The sequence below is a fragment of the Trichomycterus rosablanca genome, chromosome 23, assembly GCF_030014385.1.
Source record: "Trichomycterus rosablanca isolate fTriRos1 chromosome 23, fTriRos1.hap1, whole genome shotgun sequence".
Classification (NCBI taxonomy): Eukaryota; Metazoa; Chordata; class Actinopteri; order Siluriformes; family Trichomycteridae; genus Trichomycterus; species Trichomycterus rosablanca.
In genome coordinates, this window is record NC_086010.1 from 5,013,934 (window position 1) to 5,034,279 (window position 20,346).

Genomic DNA, 20,346 nt, shown 5'->3' on the forward strand with positions numbered 1-20,346 from the left:
TTCAGTATTGTAATATATTTAATACAAAATAAATCTTTCATTGACATGATGTGTGGATTTATTGACTGTGTCAATAAAAAAATAATAATAATAAAACTACCGAATACAAAATGAAAATGAATCAAAAAACTAAAAGTGAAATATGCAGTTTGTAGCATTTTTGAGTCAAAAGACAAAAAAAAGGTGTCCCCACCCTGCTGGAAATGACCCTGTAAAGCTATTTTTTGTGAAGCAGTTTTAGGGGTGATATATCATACATCGTTATGGTAAGTCATATATGTACGATTGTGCCCAAACTTAAGGATGAAAGAGGTCTGACTGTTTAGATGTTGTGGTTTAATTTGATTCTCTAAGCTAAGTCACCTGAGTGATCAAAGGGGTAGTATTTTGCTCTGCTGGTGCATGGCAGTAAACAGTATAATTACTCCCTTTAAACTTTCCTTAAAGATTTCCTTATAACTTTTTCAGCAAAACCATCAGCTCGGGGATGCAGTCTCAGATTAAAATTACACATCAAGTTAATCAACTTTTAAACTGTACAACACATATTAGTAGAGATAAACATTTATATCAAGGACATTATTTATTATTATCTACATGGTAACAATATGTAAAACACTTGATATTAAAATGTTACACATTTTTTATAATTAATCAATGAATTGTTAGTAATTTAAGAAAAAGGCAAAATGCTACCACAATGATTTACAGGTAGAATGTTAGTGTGCACACATGAAATGTTTACAGGACACTCCTGAATTCATCAAAAATGAAACTTGGCACGTGAGCTTCCACCACCTGTAGAAGAGAAAAAGGAAACATGTTTATAGTACTAAACAATGATCACACAAAAATGAGGCACATACATAAAAGTATGGTTAAAGAATAGATAGAAATGCAATTTCTCAAAATATTTAGTGTAGGGTACAAAATGAAACCTAGTTTATTTTTATAAGCCATGGCTTGTCCATTTTAGAAAAATAAAATAAAAATAACACCTTTGGAGCCAAATTCTGCCCTATGCCCATTCCAATCATGTACCATGAGTAAAAATAAGACTTAGACACCCTAAAAAGGCACTAAAATAAAGATATCTAGTTCAATAATACAATTCAAATAAAACAATAAACCAGATAATTATTTGTATGAGGCTATAAAAATAGTTTTAATAAATATTTTACCTTTCTGGACAGTTTTGTGTAGCGGACATACTCCTCTAAAAACATTAGTGCTCCAACCACATCTGCTGGCATGTCAGGAATCTTTTGACTGCGTAGAACCAACAATGCGTAAGTTATTCAACATTGTATACAGTGATTCAAGAGCAATCTTTGTCATTGCATGATTAGAGTAGCATTAGTAGAGACAATTTCAGTGATAAAAGTCAGTATCAAATGGCTCTACTATAAAAGATGAATGAAATCAGATTTAAGGTTCATACCTGGTACACTGTTCCATAATAGAACGGATGAACTGACCAATCAGAGCCAAGAACTGCTCAGTGTATCTGGAGTGGAACTGTTTCAGCAGAGTCAGTAAACCCAAGACGAGAGGAACCCAGTCCACAGAGTCTGCTGCTCTCCGACAGGTCATTCCTTCATAAAGATAATCACACAAGTCAGGCTGCAGAATGATTTTAAATCTGTCCAGCTTAATTATCTGCAGTGTAACAAACACACACACACACACTCGCACACACACAAACACACAGTTAGCACATGTGTAGCCGCTGAACCTTGGCTTTTACTGTATTGGAGTTTGGGCAGCTGGGCGATGAGAAAGAGGAAGTTCACAGTAGGGAAATACGGCAGCCGCTTGGTTGTGATGTAGATCTGAAATTAAATTATTACACTGGTTAAAATCATTAGAATGATTAATAACGTTTACACAAAAATAGCCACATTTTTAAACACAACAGCAGATAAAACAAAGTTAAATCTTTCACAGTTTCATCTGCTTTGCTCGATAAATATTCAGGTCACAATTATGATAATACAGGTAAATAATAAAGAAATTAGTGTATTTTATTTATTACTATTATTATTGTCGCTGTGCAATCTGTAAGCTGTGAACATGAGGGTTGTTGAGTTTTAATGGTTACTGACTTTGTTAAGTGGGTTGTGGATGCCAGCTGCTTCCAGATAGGCAGTTATTTCATATAGCAGCGTGTTGTCCTCTTTTGGGTACGGCAGGCTTGGGTCCTGGTAGTGTGCTTCAATGTCAGCCAGCAGAGATCTTAAAGAAAAGAAAAGAAATAAATAGAAATAGAAAAGAATGTGCCTGCAACTTTATTGTTCTTCACTCAGGAAACCACCTCTAAACACCCTCGCTGCCTGCAGGTTGAAAACCTTTGTCTAAACAAAACAAGATTCACCTCATTAATAAGATTGGTATAGAGTTACAAGAGTTAAAACTGACTTGTTAAGATTTTCCAGGGCTGCACTGAGATGTTTGGAGTCAAATTTGCAGGAGTAGTTCAACTCATTGGCTATCTGTAATCTCAGGATCTGCATTTGACCCACCTGTAACAAAGAAACATTTAATTCAATCACACTGAGACTTATTCTGTACTACTAAAAATATAATGATTCCACCAGTCGGCGAATGCTTAAACCAGACAACAGAGGTCAACACAAATTTCGAATAATGAAGCACGTTAACTTGCTGCACCATCTGTGCACCTGATAAAGGATCCCAAATTTTATCCAGACTAGACTATTACAGCCATAAACAAAATTACAATTATACCTTCATGATGGACTCGAGATATGCTGGCCAGATCTTCTGTGTTTTGGAGACGGCGGTGGCGTAAACTTTACTGGCAGCTGCTGCGTTGAAATGCAGAGAAATTAGGCAGAGTCAATTAAAAGTATACAAGTCAACAAAAATGAACACATTATTAACTGTTACCAGTTACCACTACTGAAATTTATATTACAGTGTATACTGAAATGATGGTAAACATACCCACAATGCCTTTGACTGGGTGCACAGCATTCAGCAAAGCTTTAAAGATATCAGATACAGCTTTGTCCCTGAGGATGTTCTTCTGAAGCACAGTCAGGAAAGTCTGGAGGACGATTTATATTTGGAACATGAACTTTGAATGGTTCATAGAAACTTAGAGTAAATACTACTACTACAACAATTTAAAAATATAACAGAAACACAATCAGATTTTAGAGCATTTTAAAGAAGTCTAAGATGTGGGTGCTAAGCGACCATGAGGGGACCTACAAACTGATCCTAATATAAGTTAATGACTACATTTAAAATATTTATATTTAATATTTAATGTTAGATTATCTGACCCATATTAACCGCTGGTATAAATTTTACTGTGATCCCCATTTACATGTCAGGTCCATGAGTCCCGGGAACGGCTGATCAAAAATTAAACTAAATAAAGAAGACTAGACACACAAAGAGAACAAAAGCTCCTGTAAGTAATTATGGATAAAATCTGTCAGTCAGTCACCAACATGTATGTATTACATGTAAACGATTGTTGTTCTGTTTAGCATGTTCATTTAGCACACACCTGCAGCTCCTTTACAATCATAAAGCAGAGGAGACGGTCGAGTCCGTTCAGGCCGAATGTACCCAGAGTGTCCTGGATCTCTGAGAACAGCCTGTTATTGGTCACCTCCTGATGAGTCTTCATGTCATACCAGGTGTTCAGCTGATCAATGTAACACGTTACTCTGCATAGAAGATGAGAAATTATTATTTTTACAGCCAATTATTCGGTATAATGCTGCAACTCAGAGCTTATTTACATCTACCTACTTTGGATCGGTGATCCTTAAGATTTCTCTGCAGAGGCGGCCAATGAAGGTGGCAGATTCGTCCACTGGTGGGTACTTGGGAATGGGAATGTGTGTAGACTGGTGGATGCTCTGCCAGTCTTGAATCTGTAGAAAAACCCAATTCTTGATTTGTATCCTGATAACTAATCTAGTATATAAAGTATATAAATAATCTAGTTATAAAGAAGACAACTGCATTTGAGAAACCTTTGTCCTGAGGAAGCTGTTGCACTCCTGTTCCACATTGTAGTTGATGATACGAGACACCTCTTCCTGCCAGATCTTCAGGCCGTAGATGCTGACGTAATCCTGTATGTACTCGAAGGAACGATAGAAGCCATCCATGGTGGCGGCCATCTCCTTTAGTTTGGGCATCAGTTCACTGGGCTAAAATAAGACGCATTCATTAATATTTCACAGCTATATGCTTGAGATATCACCATATACACAGCAAATAATCCACATATAACAGACTCCACTCTTCTGGGAAAGCTTCCCACAAAATTTTAGTGTGTGTCTGTGTAATTTTGGGCCCATTCAGTCAATCGAGCATTTGTGAGGTCAGACAAGAAGGCCTGACTCACAGTTAATGTTTCAATTCCTCCCAAAAGTGTTCAATAGCGTTAAAAATGGGGCTCTGTGCATACATTTAAACTCTTATTAACTCTCACCGATTTTTGGCCTCCTGCTTCACTGCACAGAAATGACTTCTGTATCATTTCAGTCACTTTGCATAACAAAAGAACATATAAAGTGATCTTACTTTAGCTCTGGGGTTGAATATGAGGCCTTTGTGTAAAGAATAAGCAACTTGTTTGACAAGTTCCTTCCTTATCCCGTCCTCCAGCAGCTGCTTAGGATCCACCTAAATCCACATCAACAGATTATTTGATTGTCTTCTATGAGAAACGTTTAGAATATCAACATACAAAAAGCAGCTGCATAAAGGTGAGCAAACCTTGATGATTCCGACGAGTGTAGTTTTCATCATCAGAATCCCCTCAGTAAAGATTGAAATGGCATGGGTCAGTTTGGCAACCTGTACATAATAGAGTACCTGTTAGTAACAAGTCCTTTTTTACCAAATAAAAATCATGTGTGTAAATCATGTGTGTAATATGCTCACCTCATATCTAGCCCCTAGCTGAGAATAGTCCTTAAGTTTGTCCTTATCCAGGCGTGTGGGCACCTCCATGATGTCATGGATCTGTAGCTTTATGATTTTGGCTAGTGAGGTGAACATGCTTTCTGGAATGATCTGTAGAACCTGTTTGTGGGGAAAAGTCGGTACAGTTGAAGTAAAAAAGAACAGATATAACATGATGTATAAGTAATATTAATACTTATATTATGAAGGACTTGGCATTACCTTTCTGACATAAGCCACCAGCTCTCCAGAGTAGAACTGTGATACACTGAGTAGATCGGGGCTGTTGGCCTGATTGATGCGCATCAATGGAAGGTCCAGAGCAGAGGCCAGCTGTTGAAATAACAAGAATAAAATAGCTTTAAATGATTTAAGTTTAATGCATTTATTTAAGTTTAGTGAATCAACCGACAAGTCAGTCATTGTTCGCATTAATACTGTCAGTATTCAAATGAATGTAAATGAATATTCAATAGCTGATGGGTGATTTGAGAAGAGAGTAAAGCTACAGGTTTCTTTCTATACACACATGTGATACAGAGACATGGGATGAACCATTGTACTATCAAATGACATACCTTCAGAAATGTTGCTCGAAGTTTGGTGACCATAAATGGGCTGACTCGGATACTCTCCTGCATGATGGATGTAAAACTGCAAAGTGCATCAATGAATGAATGAATCTGCCTGTTTTACAGCTAACATCTCTCCACACAATAAATTTATATTAAGTGTTTATCTGTCTATCTGTCACAGCCATGTCCAGCAGAGCTAGCTAACGTAATGTAACTGAACCGGCAGGGTGTAACTAGCAGTTGATTGTTGTCTATCTATTTGCTTACTGTCTTCAATACAAGTTAAAACATTAATTAGGTTTAGACAGTAACTGTGTTTTTGTGTAATACTAATTTACTCATTTAAGATTTAAGTGTCACCTATCATCCTTTTGGGGCAGGGATTTTTGGAGTAGGCGTTCTCTAGAATAATGAGCCATGCTTGACCACCTAGTAGTCTGACAATTGAATTCACATATTAACTGCACCAACAATCAAACATTTGAAAAGCATTACTAGCATTCAAAGTTGTGGTATTTTCTATCTGACTTGGGTAAATAGATGCAAGTACGCACACAACCAATTAAAATTGTTGTTAAAACAGGGTCATTGTGGTTTACGCCTAGATGCATTTTGAATTAGCCAGTTCATGAACATGTGAGTGTAAAGGCACTTAATGATCCACGTTTATGTAATCTCACACTAACAAAGCAGATGATACCTGTCAATAAGTTGCCAGGCGTAGGACAAATCCCCCACAATCTGCATGGTGATCAGCACCTCCTCTTTAATGTTAATCGTGCGAATCATCTGGTGTAAAAACTTGCGTGTATCAGCGAGGAACTGGCACACCTGCAAGTTAGACTCCAGCTGGTGAAACTCCTGCACCTGGACATGAGATATTAAAGAAAAATGTTTACAGAGAACGTCTGCTTTAGAAAATCACTTCATTAATCTTTCTGTTATTAAGGTGATTAAAAAAGAAGACTTGACTTTCATACTTGCCTAAGTTGTTGGTGTTACACATAGTCAATGTTTGCAATAACTTGTAATCTTGTTAAGCTGATCATAACTTATTTCCACTATAACTCTACGACCTGGGATTATTTGATTGAAACAATCAAAATGTGATGACAACTAAATGAACGCAAAAGCAGTTTTTACCTCAACCAGAGCCTGAATAAGCTGGACAGTTTTCCTTCCTGCTGCTGTTGAATCTTCATAGTTCAGAGACTCAATCTGTTTAGAGATTTCTCTGAACCAGGCCTGCAGGTTTTCTACAGAAGACAACCACAAGACATAATGAGAAACAAACTTCAAGACATGAAATGAATTATTCTGACAGTAATCAGGTACCATTTTTCTCCACTCGAGTGAGAGGCTTGACTCCGGAAAACACCTCGGCTAGTTCAGTCATCCTCTCTGATCCCTCTTTCTTATAGCTCTCCCATTTCAGCTGTTTCTCAGCCAACATTTGCTTAAACATCTGGGAAATTTTAAATAAAAATGTATTTTATTTTATTTATTTTTTTTACCCCTTTTTCTCCCCTTTTAGCGCATCCAATTGTTCAATTAGCATCGTGCTTCCTCTCTGTCTATGCCGAACCCTGCCCTGACGGAGGTGATTGAAGCTAACCCGTATCCCCTCCGAAACACGAGCAGCAGCCAGATGCATCTTTGCCACCCACACATTGACGAGTTTGGCGCCACCTAGCGTTGCATGCGAAGAGACACACCCTAAGGGCACCCTCTCCCATCTCTGTGTAAGCGCCTCCAATCAGCCGGCAGAGAACGCAATCGCATTCTGACAGAGAGAGACCCACATCCGGTTCTTTGTCCCACCCCCCACATGAGCAACCGGCCAATCGTTGCTCATATAGCCACTCAGCTTCGAACCGGTAAAGCAAGGCTGGATTCGATACCACGCTCTCAGAATCCAGCCCTGGTTGCAGCGCGTTTCTTTTTACCGCTGCGCCACCTGAGCGGCCTAAATAAAAATGTTAACATGACATTTTATATTGAGTTCTGTTCTAATTACAGCCTATGATTACAGACATTGTGTCCTTTTAGTAAAAACAACTCACTTCTTTGAGGGTGAACTCAAACTGTGCTGTGTCCAAGAGCAGCTGGAACAGGATCTTGGGGTTGTATTTGGAGTCTGTGATCGCTTGTTCCTTGATCTGGCGCAGTCGCTTGTTGTTTGGATCATACACTTCAGAAAACAAAATTAATTATTTAAAATGTGTGACTCATTTAAAAATAATTAATCTGTCAGATAAAGTGTCAGACATACTTTTTAAATTTACCAATGAAATAAAAGTTCATATAACAAATAAATGATTGACCCTAAATAACACAGCTAACAGTATCACATATTCACAATATTTCATACAGAAACTAACAAAATTAATAAATATCTGTTCAGTGGTGCTTTTTATCATGATTGTACAGTAGTATCTCCGGTGTAATCTCAGTGTGCTGGGATCAGACCTGACTCCGCAGTGTGAAGCATGAGCCAGCGGATGGCGACGTTGCAGTCCCTCAGACAGTTAAGCAGTTTGGGGATGTTATCCAGTACGATCTCCTCCCTCAGGAAACCTTCCTTCAGTGTCTGCTGTACCTGCTGCCTCAGACTCCCCACACTGGCTGCATAGCGAGAAGCCTGCAAATGCACCAACAACTTAGATACATGATACAACACTTCAACACTAACAGGATTTCTTATAATCCAGGAACCAAAACTGGTTGGTACAAACCTGTTCTCTGATATTTGCAGGATCTAAAGTGTAGTTCAGTGCAGTCTTGGCTGCTTTGTACAGTTCCCACGCATCCACCAAGTTTACAGTGATGCCCATGTAAATGCTGATCACCTGATTTAATGACAAAATAGAGGAAAAAAGAATGTATCAAATAATAATACGGTAACTATATAGGTAAAAGAAGTGAAATCGACAATCAGTAATTTAGCTTTTCACTCAAGGAAAAGTCACCCACATAACATATAACCATACATATCCATTTGGGGCCATTTCCTTTCTGTCCTCCATCAGAACAAGGGTTTAGTGTTTTATTTCTTTTTAGTTTTCCAGTCAAAAGTCTAATTTGGACTCCAGTCACAGGTAAACAATAACTCTCTGTTCTCATGAAGTCACCGTGAAATAATTTGAAGATACTCAGTAATGTGCGTAAAATACGCAGAATCAGCAGCAACATCTCACCATATCTGTCATCTGTGCTTACTGTACTGAGTGCACAACCATTTGCATATTTTGCCTATAAATTGTACTGTGTATACTATGTGGCCAAAAGTATATGGAGAATTATTCCTAATCCACCCACTACAGAAGGAGCTGGAGGTGGCAGATATGAAGATGCCGCTGTTCTCATGGGGAGTGAAATTATTTGAAATACGTTTACTAAAGGGTAGGCACAGGTAGGATGCATGAGTGTTTGGGGAAGGGGGGGGGGGGGGGGGGGGGCATCTCCACATAAATGTTTTATTATTGTTTTGGAATGTGATCCCCAACAAGCTTATGGTCAGATATCCTCATACTTTTGGCCTGAGAATGTACCACATGGTTGTGATACAATTCTACTTAGGATACAAACCTATAAACTAAGAAGGATTCTATATATCATTCTTTATTCAATATTCTATTGAAACACTGTTGCTCTCTTACCCAGTTATCAGGGAAGTATTTATCAACAATCTCTCTCATCTTGGCCTGCTGGGTGTGCAAGATGGAGGGACAGAAGTACAGGCAGACGTACAGCATGGCTGCTTGGTTAGCTAATGCTGTGCTCCGGTGTTCTGGCAGTGGATATGCAGAGACCTGCAAAGCATCCCATGTCAAGATGAAAAACACTTCATCACTGAGCCTTAAAGAATTAAGATAATAAATTTACATCCGCATAGATAACAGAATTTAAATAAATGTAAAGATGTTGGGAAAACAATTATGCATTATATCATTAAGAAAGAAGAAAAACAAGGTGTGTACAATGCATATCATATGAGGTAACATGTAGCAGACACTATATTGGAAGTGTGGCTAAAGTCAGAAGCATTATTATCTATGATTGACCAGTTCCTCTTTCATGTGACATTTAAGCACGTTGCACTTAAGAGAAAAAAATTAATATATAATAAAATATTCCTGCCTGGTTGTAGATGTCGTCAGAGCGCAGGCGACCTATGATCATGCTGATGAAGGTGGGGCTGATGGGAACTCTCTGAAAGTAGCTGTCAGGGTAGTTGGGTGGGCGTTTAGTTCCAGGGTTGCTGGAGTAGCCGGTACTTCTTAAAAGTTTACAAATGTCATCAAGATTGGAGTCTGCTGAGGAACGGGCAGCACTGTATCAAAAAAAGAAAGAAACAGCTACACTTATTATATTTGTTACATCTGTCTGACATTATTGTGACATGTTGATATGAATGTATCAGGCCTATCTTGCAATTAAATACTGTTTTGACAGTCTCTTTATTAGGCACACACATAGACAAGAGTCCAAATCCTAATGTTCATTTAGCCCTTTATCAGTGGACAGTTTCTAATCAAAGAATCCTGTTGGCTTCATATTTTTGATAACAGAAATATTCTGCTTTTATCATTGAAAGTTATGAAAATCATATGTTGTACCCCTGAATACACGAGAAGCTGAAACACATTAAAAAATAAATAAATATTTATAATTATTTAACTTATACACAAATATTTAAACTTAACAACAAAAATGACATTTCCATTCTTACCTGTATCTATAATAGGAAACCAGCATTCTCTCTCTGACTTCCCCTTCTATTTTCTGATCTATTACCAACAGCATGACGCCATACAGATACAGAGCTTCACACTAAACAGATACAACAATAAGTAATGACTTCTAAATTAAAAAGAAAACTTATTTAGAATTATATATATATATATATATATTTTTTTTTTTTTTTTTACCAAAAGCTGTTTTCCATCCTCATTGAGCAGGACTGTTTCCAGAGTCTGCTGAATGTACACACCTTCATTCAGGTCATCCAGGTACCTTAAAGCAAATGATCCAGGAATTACAATTTTCCCACCAAGATCTCAAGCTTGAATCTCAGATCTGCTACTAGCCTAACTAGCCTTCTGGAAATAAAGCCTGTGCTCAGACAAAAACATTCTGACATTTAGCCTGTAATTGTTGTCATTGCTTACTTTCCCTAAGTTGGAGTTTCTACCCACTGCTGGAAAGGTTATTAGTTTGCTTTGTTCATGCAGAGCAAAGCTATCATGTTACCATGTTTGTTTTCTGTATAATATTTGATATGAACAAACCCGAACCATATTGCGACAAACATTATTGTTATTCATGTTTCATGGTGATGAATGAATCCTTCTTGCATAATCAAAGGTAATCACTTTGCTTACCTTATCAGGTCTACAATATACTTATGGACACTTTCAAAAGCCAAGTAAAAGCGTGAAAGTATCTCAATGTTGTTTTCTCTAAACTCCTCATCCAGGTCCTGCAGTTCTGGTTTTGCTTCAAGTTTGCTCTCATAGTATTCTGGACCCTAAATAACACACAAGCATTAAAGGTTTACATTACAAATATGCAATCACTAGAAACAAATAGTGGTAACAACCTACAGTCTTTTTTTTTTTTTTTGCTTTCTTAGATCACTATGTAAGCTAGGCGGCAAACTTAGGACTATTTAAAATATGCCATACACAAAATAAAATCTTCATGGCCATGATTTATTTAACAACTTTAAGCTTTGTAATGTTAAATAAATCATTGTTTTGGCTGATCAACCTAATCTGAATCTGGTGGACAGTTATTTAGGTTTTCATTTAATCATTCTTCACAGTAAACACATTTTTAAAATCAGTTTATTGGAATTTGAGTAAACCAACCCTAAAAATGAATGAATAATAATTTATAAATAGATACCTTGAAGTAGCTGAAGTCACAGATGATGTCTCCATATTTCTGCTGGTCACTCTTTTCCCGGAGTCTGAACACAGCAGGAATGAAGTCAGAGAGGCGCAGCAGCTCAGCAATGATGGCGTTTCCCCGAGACACAATCCTTAGAATGGCTTGGCCACACAGGTTATTCTCAGCCAGAAAGTCCAGCATGGTGGGAGCTGCCTTCACTCACATCCAGGTACAATATCAGATCCGATAAATCACTATAACACTACAAGAAACATGTATTAATCACTGCTGTTATCAAAGCATAGCACTGTAGAACTGACATTTAAAAAGCATCTCAATATTTGGACAAGCTCAGCAGCGGTGAGGACATGTACAGTACATTTTAAAAGGTATGCTTTTGCATATAAAAAGTGCTTTCTAGAAAGATCTTAGTCTTTCGAGTCAGGATAAACTGAAGCTTGCAATTTTAAGAACAATCCTCCCCAGGAAGTTTTTTCCAGACTCTACAGTACATAACAATCAAAAGAAACTGGAGAAATCTTTGTACTTAGAGGGTTCAAAAAATACTGAATATTGAATGAAAAATACCACGCTGTGATGGATATCACATTTGATTAGTCGTACATTGATTTTTTTATTAGGATTTTAACGTCATGTTTTACACTTTGGTTACATTCATGACAGAAACGGTAGTTACTCATTACACAAGATTCATCAGCTCACAAGTTCAGTGTCAAACACAGTCATGGACAATTTCGTATCTCCAATTCACCTCACTTGCGTGTCTTTGGACTGTGGGAGGAAACCGGAGTGCCTGGAAGAAAACCACGCAGACACAGAGAGAACATGCAAACTCCACACAGAAAGGACCTGGACCGCCCCACCTGGGGATCGAACCCAGGACCTTCTTGCTTTGAGGCGACAGTGCTGTACCTATAAATGCAGTTAGGACTGTACTATGGGCAGCAAAACCCATGTCAACAACGTCCAGAGACGCGAGGTCACCTTAAATAGACTGATGCCCAGTGGAAATGTGTGTTGTGGACTGGCGATTTGACCTTTCAGATCCTTTATGAAAATAATGCACGTTGTGGTCACCAGGGCAATAAAGAAAAAAGCCCATTCAGATTGTTACCAGTGTAGTTGTAAAGCCAGTGTGTGATGGTATAAGGGTATATTGGTGCAAATGATTGCATGTCTATGGGGGCACCATTAATGCTAAAACATGTCTACATGTATGATGTCTTCTGTGCAACAGCTTTTAGGACTTCCTATAAATGGGTAATTTTAGCTGTAGGATAAATATTCTCAGTAAAAGCTGCAGACAGAGAGAATCATTAAACAGTGCAAAAAAGCATAAAATAGCTTAGCTTTGTAGCTAACATGGACTGAATCTGAGGCTCATCTGCACACAGCAGAATACAACTGAGAGTCGCAAGATATTTATCGCTCTATCTAATTAATCTATGTATGATATCTGGCCTGTGTGTTTTATTAAGCATTTATAAAGAAAACATTAAATATATTAATGATGCACTACTTACCTCTTATCTGTTTTCCTGTTTTATTATCACGTGACTGTCATATGACAAAACTACAGCCAACACAAGTGATGTGTCGTTTGCAAACGAGTCGGTTCCTTGATTCGACTCTTTCTGTCGGTTCTTTTGAGGTAATTTTGGGAGTCGACTCGCGGTAAAAATCGGTTTTGTAAAACAGTATTCAGGTGCAGATCGAAGACCTTGACCTTTAAGTGACTAGTCAATACTGCGGAAAATACCTAGCAAACAAGCTGTAGCCTAGTGGTTAAGGTACTGGACTAGTAATCAGTAGGTTGCTGGTTCAAGCCCCACCACTGCCAGGTTGCTTCTGCTGGGCCCTTGAGCAAGGCCCTTAACCCTCAATTGCTTAGACTGTATACTGTAACTCGCTTTGGATAAAGGCGTCTGCTAAATATTGAAAATGAAACACAACTACGACATTGTTACAAACGCTAATTGCAACGTGATATGGCTGTAGTTCCGTAGAAAGTCTAAATAAAACACGTTTAAAGGTTGTTTATTTTATTAGGATGTTAACGTCATGTTTTACACTTTGGTTACATTCATGACAGGAACGGTAGTTACTCATTACACAAGGTTCATCAGTTCACAAGGTTATATCAAACACAGTCCTGGACAATTTAGTATCTCCAATTCACCTCACTTGCATGTCTTTGGACTGTGGGAGGAAACCGGAGCTCCCGGAGGAAACCCACTCACACAGGGAGAACATGCAAACTCCACACAGAAAGGGCCCAGGACCTTCTTGCTGTAAGGCGACAGTGCTACCCACTTAGCCACCGTGCCACCCCCAGCTCAACACTGTAAAAAACCTTAATATTCATTAGATTTGGGACCTGCATTGAATTTAAATAGGATTTTTTAAGTATCTTTGTCTTATAAGTAAGAATAATGCTGTACTGACTCTAGTAAATAAACTGTTCTTATTATTCTTACAACTTTCTTGGCCTTCCAAGTGTAGGTTTTCAGTCAAATTATACACCTAACAATACTTATCTATTTATTTGATGTCAGGTTGTTTCATTCACTCATTCATTGTCTTACCACTGCTTTATCCTGTTCATGGTCGTGGTGGGTCTGATTTAATGGACAAACGGCAAAAAACTTCCTGACAAGGTCGCCAGTCCATTACAGGGCATACATGCTAATTAGCTTGCCACCATCAGCACAATTTGGAAAATCCTCTTGACTTTTGTTTCAATAAAAAGAGCATGATATTATAGCTACATTATGTTGGCAAAACAATGTATGTGAACAACTTTATAATGAAAGAGGTAGTTAATTAAGAACAACATTTACACACACTGGTTTTTATCTAAATTTATTGTTGTCAAACAGGTAGAAAATATATTTTCTGTCTAAATAAAGACACAACCTATCAAAACTTTTAAATTAAAATCATTGCACAAAAACATATGGCTCTGGGAAATAAAGCTTTTGAACTAATTCAGATTTTAGGCCTGTCTGATATCAAAAGTCACTTCCATGATGGTGCTCAATAAAATTCCCAGATTTACATTAAACATAACAGAAGCTCAGTGATTCTAGCTGGTCATTTATAAATGTACTGCAGTTAACACTACTACTGATAGTTGTAAGAAGCCAGAGACATACAGTTGCACTTCATAAAACACATTCAGAGAAAAAAAAGCATGTATATTACTTTAAAATTAGATTTGATTTAAAATCATTACAGTATTTCTGTATAATAATGTGTAGAAAGAACAGGACAGTAATTTTGGACATGTTATATTCAGATAATACTTACAACCGTACTCCTTAACTCCTGTTTACAACACACTACAAGTGCAAAATTACATTACAGACATTGGTGGATCACAAGCTAAGCAAAAAACGCTCAACAAGTAAAAAGTTCAAGTGGAGTTTTTTTTCTAAAAATCACACTAATATTTCAGAGCACACAAAAAGAGTCACCATGTGAGCAATCCACTCCAGTCAAGGTGAGATTTGTCATCATCATAAATACAAACTTATAAAAATGTTTCAAACAACCTAGAAAATACAAGCACAAAATCTATGTACAAATTGAGCAATTTTTTTTCAACCTCTCAAAAGGTGAAGCATGCATTATACTTTGAAAACATCAGGAATAGGGCTGCGATTATGCGAAAAAATGACAAAAACAGATACCATGCTACATGGTAAATAAACCCTCGGACAACTGTCCATCAATGAACTTTTCCCCCAATTTCTCCTTCCCACACAATTTATTTGCTACCTGTTCCCACAAAGTCTCTCATGCTGGATTTTTATAAACTTCTAAATCGGGAAATTTAAGCCAGCCACTGACTTTAAACCACAGGTCATGGAAAATAAACTGCCTATCTCCATACACATGAACTCACAGCAGCCTGGGATTAGACACTGAGTGCAGGGCCAATTATGCTCTTTTTAACTCCCGGCCACAAAGACTATTTTATTAATTGTGCTCAAAACTTGCGACATTCAGGTGACAGGTTTGCTTTTCTCTTGAACAATTTTTCTTAAAAATATACTTTTACTCAAAGTGGACTATTATGCAGTCTCATAAATACTTTGGCATGTTAAACATGAGTCTTTTAACAGCTGAGATGGATGATTTGATCTTCCTTCTGGCTAAGCCATTGTCTTTGATTTTCAGCAAAATAGTTCATTTAAAATACCCTGTATATTTATATAAACAATAATTATACAATAATTATAGAAATAGAATCCCACAAGTATTCCATATATGGATACACAGAATGGCAGGTCTACACAGGTCTACAGGGCAGTGATAGCTCAGTGGTTAAGGTACTGAACTAGTAAACAGAAGGTTGACTGTTCAAGCCCAGCCACCACCAAGTTGCCACTGTTGGGTCCCTGAGCAAGGCCCTTAACCCTCAATTGCTCGTGTTCAGCTCATCATGTAAGTCGCTTTGGATAAAAGCGTCTGCTAAATGCTGTTGGAGAGTAAATTAAAATGGAGGGAATTAAAATAATCTAAATATTTTATATATATTATTTATGAAGACCAATCATTTGTTATTATTATAACTGCTTCCTCCTTATCAGGGTTGCTGTGAGTTCAGAGAAGACCCAGTTACACAGGGCAGGGATCCATCACAGGGCATCCTACACTCATTTATTTATTTATTTACTCACACTTAAGGATAATTTAGAGTAATCAACCCACTTCCTGGCATGCTTTTGGCAGGTGGTTGTAATTAAATAACTTTAGGTCAACATTACCGAAGCCTTATTTATATGATACAAATACATTACAAGAATAATTGTTTGGAGAGAATCTAAGCAAAGTGTGAAAAGCTGGAGAACATTATAAAAAATTTTATCTGTGTAAGAATGTAGCCCTTTTAAGTGGAAACAAACAAATGTTTAAGCCAATTAAATACCTGCTGTGCCCCAAACCACATACTGCAGTACAAAATAGTATGTCAAATGAATACAACACAAACAGCAGTGCTGATACTATTTGGTACATCGTATCTGGTTTGTGGCACTGCCTGACAAAAACTGTTGGGCTTGTAAACAACAAGCCTGTTGTGTTTATGGATGTTAGCTGGCATGGATAAATAGTCCTCAGATAGAATGGCATCACAAGTGTATCTGTGTATCACAAGTGCAAACATTACATGAAACATTTTTTACAGGACAAAATATTCAGTTTTTAAGGAAATATCTGGAAAGGTGATAGTACCACTTGAATCACTCATTGAAATGTATCAAACAAAACAAACTGAACTGGAACAGAATATCCTCCTCCATATGTTAAAAGGACACAGACCACAGAGGCAGCTTTATGAGAGAGAGCCTGTGGACATAACCTTTCAGCTGCTTGCACAGACATTCACTACCAGCTGAAAGGCCCAGACATGTATTCTAATAGTGAGACTACAATAAGAATGTCACATTAAGAAGAAAACTCAGTTTTGCTCATGTCACAGGTACAAATCTGAAATATGTTGAGAAAAACAAAACGTACGAGTTAAACTCCTGGAGTATGGGGGGGAAGGGGGGGTGATTTTATAGCAACCAGCCTTATAAAGGCTTTCTAAAATTCCAATTGAAATGGTGTGAAAAAAAAAACAAAGTCCCACTTTTTAGGCACTGATGGCCATCTGTGAACAGTTTTGTGCAACAGCACTTACACACAGGTAACACACACTCCTATTTAATTAGGATGCCCAGGCAGTTCCTGGTAATTCAAACCTCAGCTCTTTAGTACTTGTGTGATATTCATGCTCATTTTGATTTGCCTTGTTTATTAATTTAACATCAGAAGTTTTTTAAATAGTTCATTATGCCATTAAATGGCTTGAAAGGCTGTTTTCCCTTCCAAAAACACTCAATGCAAAGTGCCACCGTCATTGTGCACATAGTATCCACAAAATTTTCTTGATTAAATTCCTTTTATAAAGGAGAAAATCATGACATTCAGCAAAAAATAACTTTGGCACCATAAGGCCTCCTTGTGTAAAGCAGAGGATCCTCTTAAAATCTGTCTATCCTAATGATAACATCCTTAATACATTTTAAAAATGTGTCTTTTCCCTCAGTTAAAGTTAATTCAAATTGCACATCCAAAGGTAAAAGACTAACTGGTCCTCTATTTCTGCTTAAGAATTCTTCCTTCAGTGATTTCCTGTCCAAAACGTTCTTGCAAAATTGTCTTCAAAGCTCAGAAAACACGGCCCAAGATCAGAAAAGGTAAAAAAATTGTAAAAGTTATGCAAGCAGGATTACAATATATTGTAGTCATAGTCATTGCTCCTCAGTTAACTTTTCCACATTAAAAAGTTAGAAGGAACTATAAAAGAAATTAATGATCCTCAGATCCTGATAAGGTTTTTCTAACACTATGTGGGGGCTCCCAAGTGTCACTGTCATCAGTATCCTCATCCTCACAATCATCACCAGCAGTAGAGGGTCCTTGCTCCTCAACCGTCATCTCATTCTCCCCCTCCGATTCCTTTTCATGCTCGTTGCCCTTGTTGTCTTCAAAAGGATCTGCACCCATATCAACTTTTCTGGCAACCTCTGCAAACCACTCCCTGACTTGCTCGTAGCTCATGTTAGACTTGGCAACAAGCTCATCCAGATCCTGCTCATTCAAAAAATTGTGCTTCAGATAGTACTCCTTAAGAAACTCCTTCCCGGTCTTAAACTTTATCTGTGGCGACTTCTCTGAACCAGTGGATTTTCTGGACCTCCTGTTGCGAGACCTTCCCCAGCCTCGGTTCCGAATTCGCCGCTTCCTGCCCTTGTTGCCATTCACACCCTCAATGTTTCCACTCTGGTAACAGAAGAACCATTTAAGGTTTCCATTCTTCCAGGAATATCTTGTGTCTCCAAACCAATTGACAATGTAGGACCGGGGTAGTCCAGTTTCCTCAGCAAGCTGGTCGTATTCCTCAGCGGTTGGCCACTGGCTGTGTATAAAGGCACTCTTGAGGAGGTGCAGCTGTTCTGGGGTCTTTTTCAACTTCTCCCTGGGCAACTTTCTGCCTCCAGATGGACTCTGGCTTAGTTTTTTAACATCTGCTTCTTCAGTTCTCTGCTCAGATAACTCTCCAGCAGGGGTTTTCCTCTTTTCTGTAAACCAAGCATCAATCTCTCTCCTAGTAAGCTTTGTTTCAGCCCTTAAGCGACTCAGCTCTTCGTCTGAAGGGGTGTCACAGGTCTGAAAACTCTCCTCTAATATCACCAGCTGCTCTGGCGTCTTCTCCTTAAACTTCTGCAAAGTGAAGTCTGGAAATGTGTTCCAGGTCTTGCGCGTCTCCTTCTCTTTAACTGGTGATGGGGACTGTGGGGTCTCATCACTGGAATCAATAACAATGGTGGCACTGCTGCTGTTGCCTCTGCTGCTTTCATGCAAGATGCTAAAATGGCTGTTTTTGGAGTTGCGCTGGTTGTACCGTGTATCACTAAACCACTTCTTGATCTCACCCTTGGTGAGGTTGGTCAGCTTCATAAGCCTGGCGATTTCTGCATCACTGGCAAAGTGGTTTTTCATGTAGCTGGCTTTCAGCTCAGCTAGCTGCTCCTTTGATTTTTTTGGGCGCAAACCAAAATGATCGGCACTGAGGACAGAGCTCTCCTGGGGAGTCAGTGAAGGAGGCTGGACCGTTGTGGCTCTCTTTGTTTCACTAAGAGCCGAGCTTGATTGACTGGTTGCACTTTTGGATGCCTGGTTCTGATGTGGCAATCCTGCAACAGTCAGGGTGATAGGAGTGGTGCCTGGCAAGCTGTTTGCTGCACCCACTTGTGTCAAAACTAGACCTGGTTGTCCTACAATTTGGCAAGTCTGAAGGATTGACTGGAGACCATTGGTGGCAGAGAGATGGTGGGCTGGAATGACTGTAATAGTCTGGGGCACCGTGTGGACCGTGCCATTAAACTGTTTTCTTCTAGCTTCTTCAACCTCCTCAGGTGTCCAGCTCACACCATGCTTTAAACGCTGAGCAGAGAACCAGATCTTGATCTGCTCCTCACTGAACTTGGTCTGAGCTGCCAAGCCTATGATCTCAGACACAGATGGGTAGGGGAACTTCTTGTAGGTATTAACCAGGAGTGCATTAGAGTCCATGGCTGCATTGTAAGTAGGAATGCTGCTCACTGGGATCAAGAGCTGAGCATGAGCAGTCTGGTGGGCCTGTAAGGCTGATAAAACCTGAGCCAGGCCAGCAGGAAGCACAGTGGCAGGGTTCACAACTGGCTTCTTCTGCTCAGCAGATGATATATTGGAAATGCTGACAAACACACCAGGCTTTGCTGACTCAGCAAGAATTGGGTTTGTCATTTCTGTCATAGAGGAACCCAAAACAGATGCTTCCAAGGGTTCTAGATCCCCTTCACTTTCTATAAATGCATCAGTCTCGTCTGTCCCTTTGAGAGAGACAGCTATTTTTTTAGGTTCTGGCTTTCTTTTCATGATAGGTGTTTTGCTAAGAGAGATACCAGTGACAGAGGGGTCTTCAATGTCTTCCGTCTCTGCCTGGATACTTGCTACGACAGTCAGATCAGAAACTGACTGCTCTACAGCAGGGCGTTTGGCTGTGGGGTGGCTTGACATGTCCTCATGCTCTGAAAAAATAAAAAAAAGGAATTGTTAAGAACACGCATGCTAGGTACAGTCCTCTTGATATATGTTAAAGGGGACAACTTTTAAGATATTGAGGAACAAACCAGAGGAACATACCTCCTTCAGTTTCCAATGGGACTATCACACCCTCTGTAGGGCCTTCAGCAGCAAATTGAACTCCCTCCTGCCCTGTAAGGATCTCCATGTCTGGATCCTGTTCCAGTACATCTGAGGGAAGTACCATGCAGGGGGTGGTTGATTTCCTTCTGCTCGACAT

General features: G+C 38.7%; 2 protein-coding genes across 3 annotated transcripts; both read right to left on the bottom strand.

Annotated features, from left to right (window-relative positions):
* Positions 1–12,999, bottom strand: washc5 (WASH complex subunit 5). Of its 2 annotated transcripts, none has more exons than XM_062985593.1 (29): positions 12,971–12,999; positions 11,442–11,688; positions 10,916–11,061; positions 10,463–10,547; positions 10,264–10,364; positions 9,672–9,864; positions 9,191–9,343; positions 8,267–8,380; positions 8,001–8,172; positions 7,595–7,722; positions 6,867–6,996; positions 6,675–6,787; positions 6,232–6,398; positions 5,535–5,610; positions 5,179–5,289; positions 4,936–5,076; positions 4,768–4,848; positions 4,573–4,674; positions 4,017–4,196; positions 3,790–3,914; positions 3,542–3,704; positions 2,968–3,070; positions 2,749–2,825; positions 2,419–2,522; positions 2,106–2,235; positions 1,736–1,832; positions 1,442–1,595; positions 1,182–1,269; positions 1–798 (listed from the first exon to the last, which is right to left on the bottom strand). In XM_062985593.1, the coding sequence occupies exons 2-29, from the start codon at positions 11,625–11,627 to the stop codon at positions 742–744; spliced, it is 3,477 nt and encodes a 1,158-aa protein (XP_062841663.1). In that variant the 5' UTR covers positions 11,628–11,688; positions 12,971–12,999; the 3' UTR covers positions 1–741. The 2 variants fall into 2 exon arrangements, with proteins under 2 accessions (XP_062841663.1, XP_062841662.1); XM_062985592.1 differs by having other exon boundaries at positions 2,749–2,828.
* Positions 13,000–17,751: 4,752 nt separating this feature from the next.
* LOC134301204 (zinc fingers and homeoboxes protein 1-like) lies at positions 17,752–20,346 on the bottom strand. The gene is made up of 2 exons (XM_062985804.1): positions 20,187–20,346; positions 17,752–20,071 (listed from the first exon to the last, which is right to left on the bottom strand). The coding sequence occupies exons 1-2, from the start codon at positions 20,344–20,346 to the stop codon at positions 17,808–17,810; spliced, it is 2,424 nt and encodes an 807-aa protein (XP_062841874.1). The 3' UTR covers positions 17,752–17,807.

Excerpts from the sequence above, each read along its gene's own strand:
- washc5 (XM_062985592.1), bottom strand. The coding sequence starts at position 11,627 with ATGCTGGACTTTCTGGCTGAGAATAACCTGTGTGGCCAAGCCATTCTA. Across the intron at positions 10,365-10,462 it reads AGGATGGAAAACAGCTTTTG|TGTGAAGCTCTGTATCTGTA; the intron begins GTAAAAAAAAAA and ends GTATCTGTTTAG. Across the intron at positions 4,849-4,935 it reads AGCTAGGGGCTAGATATGAG|GTTGCCAAACTGACCCATGC; the intron begins GTGAGCATATTA and ends TATTATGTACAG.
- LOC134301204 (XM_062985804.1), bottom strand. The coding sequence starts at position 20,346 with ATGTCGAGCAGAAGGAAATCAACCACCCCCTGCATGGTACTTCCCTCA. Across the intron at positions 20,072-20,186 it reads CCCATTGGAAACTGAAGGAG|AGCATGAGGACATGTCAAGC; the intron begins GTATGTTCCTCT and ends TTATTTTTTCAG.